Genomic DNA, 18,778 nt, shown 5'->3' on the forward strand with positions numbered 1-18,778 from the left:
AAATAGCTTTATTATATTTGTAAACTCTATCTGATGCTAACCAATGTTAGTAAAAAATAACAAATATCCTTTATGCTTAATTATAAAGTTATGAGGTTTCATTACCTTTTCCCCTGGGTTGCTACTATAGAACATTACACACGGGTACAACTCGGCTGCATCCACATCTTCAAAAGCTAATTTAGGTTCCTACAGTATGGCAGAGGTGATGGAAAAAAAGGAAAAAAAAAATAAAAATATTTTAAAAAATCAGTAATATCCAATCATACTAAGATTCTAAGCTGTTCTTAGAACGAAAGTTACTAGAGCTAAATCTCAATTAACCCTGCTAACCTAGGAAATTCTGCATATAATAAATGATCTTAACATGTTCCTCAATTTCAACAATCTTACTAGGATTTCACTATCTTTCTGTTGTTTGTTTGGTGCTGAAAATACTGTAAGAACCAAGTTATTAGAGAAAAAGCAGAGAAAAATCTATAAACTGAACAAGTAGCACTTGAATAACAGAGCTGAGGATAAACAAAAACAAGGAAACATGCAACATTTCTGAGTTTCAGTACCTCTCCATTTTTCCCGAAGGAAATGGTCCTGGCTTCCATGTCTAGCACACAGGTAATGAAGTCTCCTTGAGTAAAGCTGGACAACGTCAGAGTCTGCTCTCCGTTGTGATAGAGGTTACCACTGTAGGCCCGGTAGAGCCACATATCCGAGGTGGTGCGGTGGTTAAAGTCATGCACTGGCCAACGAGAGACTCCAACACACGTGCCTTCATTACCTCTATTTTCCTTCACAATGTAAAACTAAAATGAAAGTGGTAATGTTCACTAATATTCGAAAACCCATTTAGATACCATTAACTGTATAAACCAATAATGGGGAATATGTTTATAAATAATATTTATGCATTATGAGAATATGACAAACTTATTTTCAGCTTAAGTAAAAATAACAAAGTAATTTCATCATTTTGTAAAAATTTTAAAACAAATGTAATCTTTACCTTATAGAACATTTAGAATAACCTTTGAGTATTTATTTAAAATAAATAATTTTAGCAGAGAAAGACAAATACTATATGGTATCAATTATATATATATGGAATCTAAAAAAATGATACAAATGAAATTCTTTACAAAACAGAAACGGACTCACAGACACAGAAAGCAAAGTTAATATAGTTCCTGGTGCTATACAGTAGGTCCTTATTCACCTATTTTAAATAAAGTAGTGTGTATCTGCTAATCCCAAATTCCTAATTTATCCCCCCACCCTCCCCCTTTGGTAACCATTAAGTTTGTTTTCTATGCCTGTGAGTCTGTTTTGTAAATAAGTTCATTTGCATCATATTTTTAGATTCCACATATACGTGGTATCATACAATATTTGTCTTTTTCTTTCTGGCTTACTTTTCATCCATGTTGCTGCAAATGGCATTATTTCATTCTTTTTTATGGCTGAATGATATTCCATTGTGTGTGTGTGTGTGTGTGTGTGTGTGTGTGTGTGTGTGTGTGTGTGTCTTCTTTATTCAGTTAATTTAAAAAGCTAGTAGTTGCCAATGAGTTCTTATAAAATCAGATGTCTAACCCTTAGAAGCTGATGGTTTTCCAGCCTGAAGTACAAATTTTTGAGTGGGTAAATCTGGCCTCTAAGACTGAGAAGGCAAAAAGGAAAGCCTTGCTCATCACTTAAAACACAGCTATCTGGTCCTATACCATCCAGGCTTTATTGCTGCCAAAAAATTTGCTAGCTTTTTAGAATCCTGAGTTCACAAATTCTAACTGGATCTGATTTTAAGCTAAAACCTGATACTGTCTGCAATGAGCTGTTTCAATCCAGCAAGAGCAGTGTTCAACTAAAAGCAGGCATCAGCCCAACAAACAAAAATCAAACATGAGGACTGTTGTGGATTTAGTCTGCCAGGCCGTAAACTGAAAATATCATGGATTCTAGCTGGACTGTCCAGGTCTATAACATATATGTCCCTGGGAAAGGGCCTGCTCTTTTGAAGGAACAATCTAATTTGAGCTGCTGATTGGCTTTATATTTCTGACATAGAAACTAATTACATTCCTAACTTGTGATTCCAATTGAAAGCTGCAAGTTGGAGGAGGGCATACGACAGGGAGCAAGACCCCTCTGTCCACTCTCATAATAGACTGGACTCTTGCTCTCTTCACTTACTATGTTCAGCCTTTTGGGCTAGCTGTAGTTTGCAACAGGAGACTGATGGCTTGATTCTACGTCTCCGATACACATGCTCTCGATGCACACGCAGTTTATTAGAGGAAGCTCTCCCCCGAAATAGATTGATCTTTTCTAAGCTGCTCACTGGATAAATGATTACCATAAAAGAAGTAGAAGGTTTTAGAATTAGGGAGAAAAATTAAAAACCCAGGCCCTGGGGAAGTACGGAAGAGCAGGGAGGGCATATATGACCACTGTTTTTCAGAACTGTTCGTCCTCCTAAGGGGCTGAAAAAGAAATCCATGCTGTGTCTTGAAGGCTGTTTTGAGCACTTTAAATCCAAACCGACTTCAGAGTCTCCCATTACATCTAACAGGTTATAAGAAGCAGAAGGTAACCCCAATCCTGAAATTTCTACACAACACCTCCAGATGTCATCCATACTCTTGAGGCAGATAAACTGATGTCACAGTCAAACAAAACCATTTAACAAACTGCCCTTCAGAGGAATTCCCTCTAAAACCAAGGACTCAACTAAATTATTCAGACTGCAAAGGGAACAGAAGGAGGGAGGCCCTGTGGTGGAAGGTGACATTGAGGTCTTGTTAACTTACTCTGCCTGACTACTTACTATACATTCTGATTAGGGCTATCTTAACAATAATGAACTCTTCTTTTCCTACGCCCTCTGGGATTGTATTTTTTGTGTATGCACCCTATCCTGAGCTCTGGACTGGCCAGAGTTGTGCTGTGTTAAAATGATGCCTAAGCCAGTTTTTGAAAGTTAATACATAAACTTAAGGACAAAGCCACACTTTTTAAGATAGAACTTTATGTACTATAGGGCACAGGGAACTGGGTGTTCAATTTCTTGTAATGGGCTGTAATGGAAAAGATCTGAAAAAATATATACATGTAAATATATGCATAACTGAATCTCTTTGCTATACATCTTAAACTAACACTGTAAACTGACTAAACTTCAATAAAAAAATAAGAATTTTTTTTAAAAAAATAGAACTTTATGGTTAATGAGATTTGTTTTAACTGGCTAAGTCTCAAACCCCTAAAAGGCATAACTGAAGTTAATACTGGAAGTTGGTCTCATCCTGCTGCCTGGAGTCTTTCTAGATAATAATAGTAATTTTGTTATAAAAACACTGTGGCCAAGGGCCAAGGAGATGGACCGTGCAAAAAAAAAGAAGTAACATAGCAGAGACTGCTGTCTTTAGAAAGAACTGCTTGTAATGTTGGTCCTTGGCTGGCACCTGGGAACTAGACTGGTAAACAGTCCTCTACGCTGATAAAAAGTTTCCCTACTGATAAGGGTGGCTCATTGTGCCTAGACTGTACAACCATATGGTTTACACTAAACATCTGTTTTCCTTCTGGGAAACTAAAATTTTAATATATACCAGACAGAGGGTATGTGACTAGCACCCAATAAAAATCTTGGGAACTCAGTCTTTAATGTGCTTTCTCAGGAAGAAACATCATACACGTATTACTGCATTTCCATTGCTGGGTGTGCACTATGTGACCTCTCATAAGAGGGATGATCATGATTTTAAAAATAATGTAACAATACATATAAAAAAATTTTGAGACCATTTTAGAATTATCAGAGTTAACAAAAATAATATAGGGTTCCTGTACATCCTTCATTCACTTTCCATTTGTGTTAACATCTTACATAGTAATAGAACATTTACATATGATGATTTTTTAAGTCTTTCCATATATATTTTATAAGAATCTAGCAGGAAACGACTAACAGACAAAATGCGTACTTGGAATTCTACACACCTTCCACTGATAGCACCCAGAAGTTACTCCAGTTGATGCCAATCCATATCCTTTTCCTCCACTGCCATGAGTTAAAATCTGTCCATTCTCCACTATGCAACACTGAGCTTTCTCTGGGTCAAAGGATACTTCTTGTATAGGAAGATTCTCATCTTCTTCCTCCAATTCTCCTTGCTTCTACCATAAAGGAAACTGGGTCAGTATTTTGGAGTAACTCAGATCTTAGTTAGTACACAGTCTAAGACTCTGTGGTTTGATTCCACAAATGTTTAGTAAGTGTCTACTATGTGCCAGTTACTGTGCAGGCAATGGGAACACAATCATAAATATAGTATGGTCCCTGCTCATAAAGAGCTTACAGTCCAGTTAGGGGACAGAGAGACAAATAAATAACACCAGTATTGTAGTGAGAGAATAACAGAAGTTACATGACAGATATAGCAGACACATAAAAGTGTAAGTGTCTAACCATGCTTGGGAAGCATACGGTAAGGGTTCAAAAAAGGATGACTTTTGAACTGAATCCTGAATGATGAGAAGGCGTTAAGCAGTTGATCAAAGAAGAGAAAAAAATTTAAGGCAGTATGTACAGCATGTGCCAAGGCATGGAGGTGAAACAGACTTCAGTGATTTAAAGTAACTGCAAGCAGCATGGGATATCTAAAGGATGAGACTGGCAGATAAAAAGCTAGAAAGAGAAGATGGAACAAAATCATGGACGGTCTTGAGTACCATTTTAAGTCAGAACTTTATAGACAATAGGGAGTGCCTACACAGAATGATTTTATATAGAGGATTTCTGATCAGATCTGTGTTTTGTAAACATTGTTTGACTAGGAGTGTACAGGATGAGAGAGAGAGAACAATCAGGAGATTACTGCAAGAGTTCAGGTAAGAAATACCGAAGACTTAAACTTACTCATTTACTGAATACTTATTAAGCATGTACGAGATACCAGGCACTATACCAGGACCCACATATTTAGCAGTATACTAGATAAGGTCTCTGCTCTCAAAGAAGGTGGGGATAGAAAATAAATAAGAAAATATCAGGTAATAAGTGCTCTGCTAAAATTAAAACAGGTGATGTAACAAAGAATGTGTGGTAACTAATTCTAGATTGAGGGTCAGGAAAGGACTCAAGAAGTGATAATTAATTCGAGACCTTAAAAATAAGAAGTTGACTTCTGAGAAACATATCTGAGGGCAGTATTCTAGGCAGAAAGAATAGCCAGTGCAAAGCCCAGTGGAAGCAACACGCTTAGTGTGTTCAAGAAACAGGAAGAAGGCAAGTTAACCACAGTGTAGTAAGCAAAAGGGAGAGAACAAGGAGTTCTAGAATTTATCACAGGAATGTCAAGAAACCACTGGAGGATTTTAGGCAGAGGACCAACATGCTCTGATTTACAATTTTAAAAGATTACAATGGATCCTGTGTAGAGAATGGACTACACGAAGTTAACAATGAGAGCGGGAAGACCAGTTAGGAGGCAATTGCATAGTCTAGGTCAGACATGATAGTGGCTGAGAAATGAGGAGGTGGGAAAATTCACATTATGCTTTACGGAGGAGGCAACAGGACTTGGAATATGAATAGAGGAAATGGGGTGTGTGTGTGATAAAAAGGAGGAGCCAAGGATGCTGCTTCCATTTTTTGATTGAGTCACTTACTAGGAAGATGGGAAAGCCTGAGAAGAAGCAGGATATGACAGAACTACGGATGCTACTAAGTATGAGATGCCTATTAGGCTATTATTCAAATGGTAAGGCAAACAGAAGATGTGTCTATAAGTCTGGAATTCAGGAAAAATGTCAGAAATGGAGTTAAAAATTTGGTTATCAATAGCATATGGATCTGAATAAGGTTTTGCTGGCTATAGGAAACGGAATAAGGGTGATGGCTGAGGAAAAAAAGGGGTCTTGGGACCAAACCTTAGGATACTCCAGCACTAACATTAAATAGAAGAGGAAGAATCAATAAAAGAGAATGAGAAGAGGCCACTGTACTGGGATAGAGGAAAAATCAGAAAAAGTGTGGAATCACAAAAACCAAGAGAAGGATTAAGGCAGTTAGATGGATGGATTCAAGGACTATTTAGGAGGTAGTATCAATGAGGCCTACTGACTACATGGATGGGGACATTAGGAAAGCTTAGAATTCCCAGGAATTGGGAAGCTAATTAAATGATAGTGCCACGAATAAAAAAATGAGATGGGAAGAAAAGGAGAAAGATTTGCAGGAGAGACACCTGGGCTATCATTATAAGTGTGGAAGTAAATGCAAGTATTGAGAACGGTCATGGGTACGACTGAGACTGCTGGGAACTTAAAGACAAAGCGCTGAGGAACACCAGAATTTGGGATGGAGGCAAGGAGAAAGTCACACCGAAGTAGAGATGCCTCCAGAAGGAATCAAGGATTGGCAGAGGGTATATGGAGATGTAGGAGAAAGTAGTTTTCAAAACAATAGAAGGGTTGAGTTTCCAGAGGTCAAGTAAGATGTGGACAAAAAGGCGTACACTACATCACCAATAACACTCCTCTGATACTTAATTTCAGTGCTTTGATGGAAGATAAGCAGTTGGGCTGAAGAGATACTGAGAAGTGAGGAAGTGGCTGAAACATATATAAGGTTACTCTTCTGAGAACCTTAGCAACAAAGGATGAGAGAATATAGGGAAGGCTTTGTGGATAAAAAAGGGATTTAAGAGGCTAGAAATAAGACATGTTTAAAAACTGAGGAGAAGGAACCAGAGGAAAGGGAGACAGTGCAGAGAGGACACGGGATAACTGATAGAACAAGGTCCCTCAGACAGAAAGTATTCAGAGAAAGGTGACACTTTTGCTGTCTAAAAATACCTTTTTAGAAGAATCAATTACCTGTAATTTTATTTCTTGTTCTTTTTCCTTTATCTGAATAGCATGTTTGGCCTGAGCAATGGGTGTCTCCCACATACAATCTGACAGAAGGGAAAACAGGCGTTCAACAACCTGTTTGTTGAAGGAAAAAAAATGATAAAATCTGTAAAGGATAATTTTAAGTATTGTTAGAAAAAAATATACCATGTAACCGTAATACTAAGTCACATGTGAGGCTTGATTATACCAAAGTTCAACAGCTACTCTGGGTGGCTGCAAGTTAAACATCATTTTTTAGAAAGATCATTAACCCACTAAAAAGTGGGCTCTACTGCCCTCATGTTGCCTCACTATATGGACCTCTAATTAGGCCACGCAGCCTCACAACTTTCTCAATCTAGACGCCCAAACCTAGTAAGAAATTCTCGATTTTCCTTTCCTTATGATCTTGAAAGTATTCACTATACTACTCCTCACACCCATGACTAACTTACTTTCTCTTTCTCTTTGCTTAGAGATGAAAAAATAAAGAAAGCAATCTCAGAAGTAGAAGTCTTGCTACTGAATAAATAACACATTTAAAACTGAAGAGACTCTAAGTTTAGATTCTGGGTGAATCATGCTGCAGATGTAAAGCACATCTTATAAAATACAAACCTGAGCCATCTGGTCATCTTCTACACCAGATTCACAAGCTGGCAGCACAGCCTCAAGGACATGGAGGGCAAGGAGCCTCGTTCTTAAGTTACCAACTAGAGGAATACCTGGAGGGGGAAAAAAAGACATTTTGCTATTATCAATGTGGTTGAAATTCAAAGTTTAAATGAACTTCTTGAACAAAGTCCCTGAGCCTGCTAAGCATTTAGGATGGAATGAACTTCACTTCAGCATATTATCACAAGAACTCTGGATTCATCCTGTACCCACTGATGTATATGAATACTGATGTTTATGTTTCCGTTCTTACATGTATGTAAGGAACAGCTCTATAATAACTACCTGTGCCAGGTACTTCATAATGTGTATAAAACTGCTAGGCATTTCATACATATTAGTAAGTCTCTTGTTCCTCACAAATCCTACATTACATCCTTCACTGATGAGGAAACTGAGGCTCAGGGAAGTAACGTGACCAAAGCCACACGGCTCAGGAGAGAAAGAAGTAGAATTTTAAACAGGTCTGTTAATGTCTAAAGCTCAGGCTTATTATACCCTTTCACTGCTTCTTCTTTATTCACGCCCTGACTGCCTCACAGAGGTTTTTAGGGCTAATGGGGAGTAAGCAGTTTATACTTTTCTAAAGTAAGCAAAGATGGAGATAGGATACTGATGATTTTTTCTATCCATTACTACAATAAAACCAGTTGATTTTCCTTTATGCTCTAAGACCCTAATCAATATTATATAAGCCTTATCTTATTAAAAGAGAAAAAAAAAGCTGTTGTAAGTTACATTAGTTAAGAAAAACTAACAGGAAAATGAGTATAAGTTTACTACACATAAAGCTAAGATGTGTATTTAAGAAGAACCCTGGTGTGAACAACTGATCTGAAAATAGCAGATACTTATAAACACTAGATCTTTTAGGAAAGTAAGAGAAAGGTAAGGGTTCTTTTGAATAAAGCGTTGTTTTATTTGTACCACAGCTGATCAATTTCAGAAATTCTTTAAATACTTTTAACAAATGAATTTATAATTTCTTAACAGAATTTGCTATCATAAAATGACTGGGATAATTCTGTTTGAAGAATATTAACATTTAGTATGACTCCATTTTATTGTAGTTTCGCAATTAATAACTGTAGCTGTTAGGTTAATAACAAGTTATATGCATTTTATTTCTGTTTACACCAGTCTTTAAACAAAGACACAGGTTCTGAATTTTAAAACTACTGAATGTATGCAAAAATAGAAAAAGAAACACTAGTAAATTATATTGAGACTGTAATACTTATAAAATAATATGTACCATAAGAGATTACGTTATGTTTTAGCATATTTAAAAAAGACTAGGGATGATGAAAAAGTTCTGGAAGTGGGGCTCCCATTCCCAGTACTGACGGATGAACGACACTGTGAATGGGTTTAATGTCACTTAATTGTACACCTAAGTGGTTAAAATAGTAAATTTTACTTTATGTATACTTATAACACTTTAAAAAAACAGACTAGGAAAGGGCTAATAGTAATCTATGCAAGCAGACCAAACTTTCAGGCTAAAAACCAGGAATTAAGCTTATTATATAGAACTCTCATAGGTAGCACATAATCAGAAGTTACAATCAAGGCAATAGAAATCACATTATAATAAGAAAGAATGCACAAATTCAGATCTGCATTTTGGTAATCCAAGAAGGTCAAAATCTGTGCCAAATTATCATATTAAAGAGGATGTTCTCTGCTTGTTTTTATTATTGTACAAGTTCTCTACATTAAATTCATGATCTTCTCCAGTGCGACTCTCTATTATTAACTCCTGTCAATTTTCAATCCGGAAATTAGTTTTCTTTCAATCAAATAAGTACTCATAAGGCAAGAAAAAAGTCTTGAAATCAAGGTCAAGTATCCAATGTTGTTAAAGTCTGGCATTATCTGAATAAAACAGATGTGACGTATAAAATACGTTAAAACAAGGCAAAGGTCATGTACCTGAAGAACATTTCTGAGAAGCTATATTTAGTAACACCTCTGTCCACTTTGGAGAAGCCATTTTTGATTGAATTGCTTTTGAAGACACAACTCTGCGAAGAAAAACTAAAAAATCCCCCAGGTGCAGTTCTGCTGCGTGTTGTTTCCTAAGAGCAGCTAAAGAGTGAAGAGACAAGTTTATAATACAACCAAAAACCAACAGGAAATAGTCTTATAGTAAATAACTTACGTTTAGAATGCAGTAAGCACAAACCCAATTCAAAATCTATGTTGTCAGTTAGCTCCTGAATTTTTGAAATTTAAAAGACAATGATGAAAGGTCAGTAAATAAGGCCAAACTTAAAACACCATTTATGTCTGTGTACAATGACAGTGGGCTAGCTAGAATAAAGTATGTGTACTTGGTTTTGTGCATTTTTTTTTACCACTAAGAAGCAACAGTTCTCTACCCAAGTCTACAGTTCTACTGGATAGAATTTGAGGGAGCTGGTCTATGAACCCCCTAAAATTGTATGAAAAATCATGTATGTATGTGCATTTGACTAGTAAGAGAGTTGACAATTTGGACCACATTTTCAAAAAGTCCATAATCCACCCACAACCTGCCCCACCCCTTGTCCCAGTCAAATTAATCACATCTCTAAAAAACGACTTTGTGTTTTTATATTCTACAAAGGAACAAATTTCTAGGCCTGAGTCTGGTTTGCCTGAGCTCAAATTCCATGTATAAGATCTTTCCACAAATTTACTCTATACAATCTTCCCAGTTTTTCCACCACCATCAATACCAGCCTCTCTCTTGCCATCACCTCATAGTTTCCCTCCACCCTGTGCATTTTGAAGCCAAAGAACTATCTGCTCTTCCTGTAACACACCATGTTTCCATATCATCCAACACCTTTCATACCTCCTTAGCCTGGCTAATTCCCACTTAGAGCCAGGGGAAGAAGTGTGCTAGTGAGGAAGATTCCCAGAATGTCAATCCCTAAGGGCCATTAAAACATGGGAAAACATAACAATCTGGAGACAGGCACTCCTTTCAGGGGGATCCTGGCATATCAGATTAAGAAATACACAGACAAATCACTTGTGATAGAGGGGATACTGCCTCCTGCCAAAGGTCATGCTTGGATGGTTGGTAATCTATCTTCACAGAAACCTTGTTAACTGGAGAGCTTTTGTTTTGTTGAGATGGGTGTGCAGGTCTATGACAGAACTAACCTGCTAAGGATAATTGGAGAAAAATCTAAGAACTCCTTCTCTACATTTTCTCTATAGAGTACTCTACCTCTTCTTTACTTCTTTACTCTTTGCTAATAAGCAAAGGTTTTTTTTTTATAATATTAGTTGGAAGAATATAAAATTATTAGCATGCCCTTGTACCCACATCTCTCTCCAACCTTGTTCCTATACATTCCTTCAAAATACAGTTCAAAAGCTAACTCCTCTATGTAGCCTTTTCTCTTGGTAGAGATACACGGGAAAATCTCTTTTAGGAGCCTCCATCCTACCCCATCCTTACTCCAAGTAAGTATTTCTGTAACAAGACAATTATATGAAACCTTAAATATAAAGCAAGTTGATACAATTTGATGATACAGTTTGTTTCAGTACCAACACTATACGTTTGAAAATGAAGAGTACATCTTACTTTCAGTTAAATATTTTAGAGAGTTTATACAGTTATTAATACTGGGCAACCTGCCTCTGAATGCATGACCACTGCTGCTGTGAATCAGTCTCAATCCTAGCCATCCCCATAAATAGAAAGGGTGCCAATGGCCTTCTTTCTAGGACAACCTCAGGGATCCGATGTGGACTCAGTCTGCTGTTACAGCTACCAAGATTCATCATAGAAGAACTTTCTTTTTTTACCTGGATACAAAAGGATCCAGTTCCCTTGGGGAACTATAGGCTAAAGAATAACTCCACTCTGTCTTCCCTGCTGTCCACATATCCAATACTCAGCACAAAGTGGTAAGAAACTATTATCTTAACAATACTATATGCCCGTATTGGATCTCAGGAAAACAAGACTCAGCTTTAAAAGCCTGTTTTTATTTTAACATACTTTGTGAGTTTGCCTATGTTCTTTGTATAAGCAAGATAATCGTCATATAAACAAGGAGAAGGAACTTGCTGCAGGTTCAGCCTCTGAAAGCTAAAGCTAGCCCTGAATTAGATTCACACATCTTCCTAGATTCCGACTTAAGAGATTTAGCTGTTTCTTCTGAGCTTATTGTATTACACCGTAATTACTTGTTTACATGTCTGCCTCCCTCATTACCCTAGAAGGTCCTTGAGGGCAGAGACAATGTTTTGTCATTTTTGTATCCCCAACATATTTCCTCTATCCACCCATCTATCTACAGAATATTAACATTATTTAAATATTATTTTATTTATTTAAATATTATTTATTATAATATTTTAATATTAATATTAACATTCATTGAGCTCTCACTATGAGCCAGACACTGCTCTAAGTCCTTTACATTGTATTAAATTATTTAATCCTCATAACAATCTTGGAAAGTTGGTTCTACTATTCTTATTTTATAGATGAGGGAACTGGGGCACAGAATAATTAAGTAAGTTGCTCTCTCCATCTGTCTGTCTGTCTATCTATCTAGTGCAGAAAGGATTAAGAGGTCCCTTATTATTATGGTAATAAGACATGGTAGTTACACAAAAATTTTTGAATATATGACCAATTTTAAATCTTTATTCCCTTAATTATGTAACAGACATATGTAGCAATTCTGCTGTTCAGGGTCTAATTCCTACTGAAATACAATGTGCACAACAGCCTTTTAAAGCTATAAACAGATGACCATATTACAGCAACCAAAAATTCTGATGGCTATGTGTAATGAAGAATTTTTTAGTGGCTGGAGAGCAGAGCAGCCTAGCAAGAAGTTCAACTCCCCTTAATTCTAACCCAGTTTCCATATATTAAAACTCTTGGTCCTGAGGGAACACTTAAGCCAAGACTGTAGTTAGAGACTGGCTGTCAGAATCAAATGCCAAGAAAACAAAGTCTGCAGGAAACAGTTACCTAGAACCTCTGGGTTCCAGAGCCCCAACAGCCCAGGAGAGGCTGAACTCAAACAGTGGGAAGTACGGTCACTACACCAGGGTTAACGGACTCTGAGAGAGGAGGTTCAGTCATAAGCTTATCTAAATCACATGTATTTGGAGGAAAAAGGGGTTCCGAAGTGAAAAAATTAAATGCTTTCATGCCTCACAACAGAAAACAGTCTACATTCTAATGATATGCACACAATAGGGATTCAATAAGAGCTCCTACATAATGACAGAGAAAAAAGTTTACGACACCTCTGAAATCTCTCTTCTCAGTTTCACCACTGGAGTCCACTTTTCTTTCTTCTTCATCTTCTCCTTCTCCTTCTCCAAAAGAGGCCATAAGTAGCACACCAGCCTGGGACAACAAATTCTTCAACTGACTACAGAGTAGATCCAATAAGGATTGAACTACCTTGGGGCTCAGTTTATCAGCATAGGTCCTGTATGAAATAACAGGGGAAAAATAAATACTAATACCATAGAAGGGCAAATGTGCTTAAACACATAATGGAGATTAGGGGGAAATGAAAGTTAATAAAATGTGAAAGACCAGCCTCCACCCGGTTCTACCAGGACAGGTACAGTGCTCACCCCGTAGTGATGGCTAGAATCTGGAGCAATCTTGTACTGGCCACTTTCAGAGCTGTGCTCAGCTGGGAAACACCGGTTTTTGGCAACAGCTGAAGGGGCTGTCCCAGCATGGTGTCTGTGCCACATAACTGTGACAATACATTTAGCAGACCAGTGGAAATTGCCAAAGAAACATCTACCGGTTGATAGTGAACACTTAGGGCAAAAACTGTAACCAAAAGGAGACGCTGCTGGGCTTCTAAAAAGACAAAGAAAGAAAGACAGCTGAGAATCTTCTTTGAAGTCAACAAGAATTTACTAAAAGAAATCAAATTCCAAAATATAAATAATAATATGGAACACCATTACACTTGCAAGTCTTTATTCTTTACCTGTAAGCTGACCTACTAACATTAAACACAAGGTAGAGAACATCAGGCACCTAGCATAATCTCAGGCCAAAGTGTAGCTTGCATCTTCTACCTGTGGGTGCAGTTACTCACCAATGTGATGCTTGTTTGCTTGCAGGGCTCTCTCCAGGGTAGCAGACAATTGCTGATAAATCTTATGCACAGCCACCTGGATTTCAATCTGAATATTTCTCTTAGCTGCTCTGATTCCATCCTAAATTACACAAAAAGATTTTCCTTTTCTATTAGCAACAATGACACCTTCTACCCAAATAAAAGTAATAGCACTTTATCCCCAGTCTGTGCTAGAGCCCTATGCTGGTCTTGACACCCATCCTCCCAAACATCAATATCTATTCCAACTTAGATCTAGCTCTATGCGATTTGGCTAAAGGTTATTAAAACTGAGCCAGCAAAGAATCTAAAGTACAACAGAACCATGGCTTACCTAATCCCAACCATACCACTCTGACTCAGGAAACTAAACCAATGAGATATTTTAAAATCTCAATCTTAAACACCAAAAAGTTTAGCATTATTAAACTGGTATTGTAAAAAGACGTTAAAAATCTGAATATGCTGTAAGGTGTCATCCTTATACGACAGACCTGTCACCCACCTGATAGTGATGCAATCGGCCACTCTCTCCTTTGGCTCCTGCGTGTCCAACAGTGCCTAAACCGAAACACCCTGCTAGAAACTGCAGCCTCACAGATGTGAGCAGTGTGGACGACTGGAAACCTGAGCTCGACCTGCTTCCAGTCAGAGAGATGCTACCTTTTTCCTCCATGCCAGACAATAAAACAAGAATCTGATGAAGTGCCTCTAAACGAAGCTTGAGAAAAGTAAAATAAACATGTATTAGAGGTTTTTGCTGAATTTGAGATACAACTCTGAGTATCACAGACAATATATTACTTAGCACACAGAAGATTCTGACATTTCTTAGGAATCTATTCTATTAAGATAAACATTTATTTCATTATTATGATTTTAACATATCTCAAAGATCTCTATAAGCATAGTTCAGTATAAAAAGGGTTACAAAATACAATGGGAAAAGTAGTAGATTTGGATGTAGGAGACCTAGTTTCAAGGCCAGAGTCTTCCACCTACTGTGGGCCTTGGAAAACTCCCTTAACTTCCTGAGTCCCAGTTTTTCATGTGTGAAATGAGGCTAACAGTACTTTAACCTACTCACACAGCTACTGTGATGCTCATGAGGAGATACATGCGAAGGTTTCAAAACCGTCAAGTAGTATGGTTACTGCTTCCTTCATTTATAATAAAGTTATACAGAATGAATACTCTTTAGTTCAAGAATTAGAAGCATTAGTATCCTGGAATGGTTTCTCTGTGGTTCTCTTAAACTTCTGGCTCTAGCTCCCCTAAAAGGACAAATATCCACCACCACAGTCAATCAGCCTATCCCTCTTTTTTTAAAAAAACTTTTTATTTTGAAATAATTTTACATTTACAGAAGAGTTGTAAAGATGGCACAGAGACTTTCTATATATCTTTCCCCTAGCTTCCACTATGTTAACATCTTACATAACTATGGTACATATATCAAAACAAATTAACATTGGTACAACACTACTGGTTAAACCACAGACTTTATTTGGGTTTCACCAGTGTCCCATAATGTCCCTAGTATGTTCCAGGATCCAATCCAGGATATCACGTTGCATTTAGTTGTCACGCCTCCTTTAGTCTATGAAAGTCTCTCTGTCTTTTGTGTGTGTGTGTGTGTGTGTGTGTGAGACCTTGATGCTTGGGAAGGGCTGTTCATGTATTTTACAGAATGTCCCTCAATTGGGGTTTGCCTGATATCTTCTCATGTTTGACTACAGGTATGGATTTTGAGGAAGCATACTATAAAGTCGCCCTCTCATCATCTTATTATCAGAGTATATGGTATCACCATAACCCATTACTGGTAATATTGACCTTGATCACTTGGTTAGGGTTATGTCTGCCAAGTTTCTGCAACGTAAAATTGCTATATTTTCCCCTTTTCCTACTCTGTTGGCTGAGTCACTAAATCCAGCTTACTCTCAAGAGGAGGGGAATTAAGCTCCACCTCCTGGAGGGAAGAGCATCAAAGAATGTGTGGACATGTTAAAAACACAATATTTAATAAATATTTTGAGGGAGATATTTTGAGGCTATGCTCACTAATTATAGCACTTATCATTATTACCATGGTGTTCTAATCTAGTTTTAAACAGAGTCAAGTGTGTCAAAAATGGAGACTCTGAGAGCAGATCCGTATGGTCACCAATCAGTCTCACTCTAGTTTCTGGAGACAAGGAAAGACTTAATGATTAGAGTATTTTGTTCTAAAAGACAGCAGTTTAAAATGCACTTTTGTTCCCTTCAAACAAAATTATCAGGCTGTTTTGATTAAGACAACGACATCAAAAAGCTCAGGTAGAGTAAAGGGGGAAGCAAGGAATAGAAGAAAGGGAAGGTTTTCCTACAATTACATATTCTGTAGCTTGGTTTAAGTTTCCACAGTCTCTCACAAGGAGTAAATATCAAAGACTTACTTCTGCCCTTAACTGCTGCTGTTCCATTGCAATGATGGAGGCCTGGGGACTTGTAGACATACTTTCCTCTGGCTCTTTAAAACCTGGGGCATTCCCCACATCTCCACTCACAAAGCTGACAACATTTTCAATCAGGGTGTGAACTCCCAAAGTCTTGGTAAGATCAAAATCAGACTCAAAGGAGTAAGAGGAGCTGTATAACCAGTCTCGGTTATGCTTCAGGCGAGCCCAAGAGTCGCTCAGGGATTCCAACTGACTGTGCATAGGACCTACATACAAACAGAACAAACACGCATCAATGGCAACCAAGTAGAGCATACGTCTGAAACTAGCTGAGGGCTGAGTGCTGCTACCATACCAATTGGTGAGAAATGGATACTCATGTTTGAATACATGCATGCATTAAGTGAATCTGAGCAAAATGCTTTGGTAAAAAACAACAAACAAAAAAAAAACTAGAGCAATGTAAGAAAACAAAGAAAAGGCCCTGTTTAATGTACCAGTGTCTCTGTAAGCGCTTTAGCAACACGCTGCCACAAGAAAAAGAAAGGCAGAAGCTGCTCTCAAAATGCTTAGCTTAAAATGCCCTGCAGTATTAAACCAGACCATCATTTATGGGAAAAAAAAAAAAAAAAAAAAGGAACTAGGCACTTAGGCCACTGCTTATGAGACCTACTAGTAATAGGACTTCATCCGATTTAACATTACCATTGCAAAAAGTTAAGACTGAGCAGAGTGTCTACATATCTGCAATGAAACATTACCAAAAAATGAATACAGAAGGGCAAGTAAACTTACACAAAAAGGAGACATAAGCATCACCCTTTGGGTTTCATTAATACAAGGAACATTGTCACTGTGTCATATGTGTATTTATTGCAGGTTGTGAAACTCCTACACAGAGGAAGCAAAGTTTCACAGACAAGAATATGTAAGATTTACTATAAAATATCTACATAAAATTACCAAGTAGTGTCATACCATTAGTTTTGCCAATAGGCAAAAATCTACATTAGACAGCAAAAATGTTAATATGTTTGAACACAACAACTGTCCAAGTCATGTGCCAATATTGGCTTCAAGTAAACATGTAAGTGTCTATCTAATTCTTACAAGCTTTGTCTTTTTTAATTTAATTGATCTCAGGTACACAAATTAGATTAATCGTACTCCTTGGCTCATAATGTCTTCTCATCATTGGTCCATGCATGGCTTGCTTTTGTATTTATATTTATTTATAGTAAATGTGAACACAAGAACTAGAAAACTGACAGTAACTTGTATCTATCTATCTGTTCCTCCTTGAACCCATCTCCCTCTGTGTCTTCCTACCTAAGGCTTTCATTATCACTCCTTTGCTTTTATTGTTGTTAAATACTGGTTTATCTTATATGTATTCCCAAGATAAACAGTGTTTAGTTTTAGTTGTTCTTGACTTTATAAAAGAGAATCATTCTATGTAGTCTTTCTGGACATATCTTTCAGTTAATATAGTATTGCTAATACTCATTCACATTATTGTATGTAGCCATGGTTCATTTGAGTGCTGTGTATCTTATCGTGTGAACATACCAAATTTCCCTGTTAGGAATGTATCTTAAGGCACTCAATAAAAGTTATATTATATAAAAATTATATTTGTTACGTACTAGATGGAAAAGATTTGAGAAGAGAACTATTTAAACACTATTGCCCACAGAGAAAATATTGACTGTGTAAATTATTTTTAAATTATTACATTGATGTCAATAAAACCTCAACTTCAAAATCAGACATAGAAATTCACAATAGGCAGCTAAAATTATAAAGTAGTTATGAAATAATTTATATGGATTCTACTAAAATAATTTAGAATGGCAAAGAATATATGGTTTATCTGCCTTTCATGTTTTAGCAAGAATTCTTAGATTAAAAAATACTGGATTTTTGGTTTTCATGCACATAAAAAATAACCAATCTGAAAATTTACACAAATTGTATAGCTGAATATTTTTTCATATAATACAGAAAAGAGTAAAAATCCAAACAATGATGTCATGGATGTATAATGTATTAAATTAAAAATGACATTTAAAGAATAAAGCAGGAGCTAATGTGGAAAAAAAGAAAATAAAGACAAATAATCATTTTCCATTTCTTTAAGTAGCCCAAATTCAGAATCTGGATTTAACCTTAACTCACAAATGATATTTTTTGGCTCTTAGCATTGAGCTTGTTGGTTCAGTAATAAAATTTCAGAATAAAAAGTTCTTTTCTCTTCCAATATTTATGAATTACTTTTCAAAATGAAAATAAAATGTGCAATGAGCTAATGTTAGAACCACTGAAGTAAAAGCAACTTTAAAGATTATCTAGTCAAATTTCCTCACTTGAGGAAATAGAGGCTCAAGGAAAATGATCTGCTAAGTTAATGACAATAATTCCCTAAGTTTACATATTCCTGTTATTAATCAACTCACAAATCACTGATCCATGAAAATTTCAACTGCCTGCCTATCCAAAGATTCAACTGTGAAGAATCTACAAAAAGTGAATTGTCTTCATATACTCCAAAATATTCTATGATTAGGTGGCCAATCCCCAATTAAATCCTCCCTGAGATTTAAAGCAAGGGTCAGCAAACTCTTCCTGTAAAAAGCCAGATATTTTACATTT

General features: G+C 36.7%; 1 protein-coding gene across 9 annotated transcripts in view; it reads right to left on the minus strand.

Annotated features, from left to right (window-relative positions):
• HERC1 (HECT and RLD domain containing E3 ubiquitin protein ligase family member 1) overlaps positions 1 to 18,778 on the minus strand; it is a 174,649-nt gene that overhangs the window by 58,778 nt on the left and 97,093 nt on the right. For 7 of the 9 annotated variants that reach the window (XM_064485448.1, XM_031452820.2, XM_064485452.1 and 4 more), the window contains exons 26-36: positions 16,124 to 16,392; positions 14,191 to 14,406; positions 13,665 to 13,785; positions 13,183 to 13,420; positions 12,844 to 13,031; positions 9,505 to 9,660; positions 7,513 to 7,619; positions 6,877 to 6,987; positions 3,997 to 4,173; positions 564 to 803; positions 106 to 189 (exon numbers count right to left, since the gene is read on the minus strand). In XM_064485448.1, the coding sequence (XP_064341518.1) occupies positions 106 to 189; positions 564 to 803; positions 3,997 to 4,173; positions 6,877 to 6,987; positions 7,513 to 7,619; positions 9,505 to 9,660; positions 12,844 to 13,031; positions 13,183 to 13,420; positions 13,665 to 13,785; positions 14,191 to 14,406; positions 16,124 to 16,392 (1,907 nt within the window). The remainder of the gene's footprint in view (positions 1 to 105; positions 190 to 563; positions 804 to 3,996; positions 4,174 to 6,876; positions 6,988 to 7,512; positions 7,620 to 9,504; positions 9,661 to 12,843; positions 13,032 to 13,182; positions 13,421 to 13,664; positions 13,786 to 14,190; positions 14,407 to 16,123; positions 16,393 to 18,778) is intronic. The other 2 variants (XM_064485453.1, XM_064485449.1) reach the window with 1 other exon arrangement.

Source organism: Camelus dromedarius, chromosome 5 (genome assembly GCF_036321535.1).
Source record: "Camelus dromedarius isolate mCamDro1 chromosome 5, mCamDro1.pat, whole genome shotgun sequence".
In the NCBI taxonomy this organism is placed as follows: Eukaryota; Metazoa; Chordata; class Mammalia; order Artiodactyla; family Camelidae; genus Camelus; species Camelus dromedarius.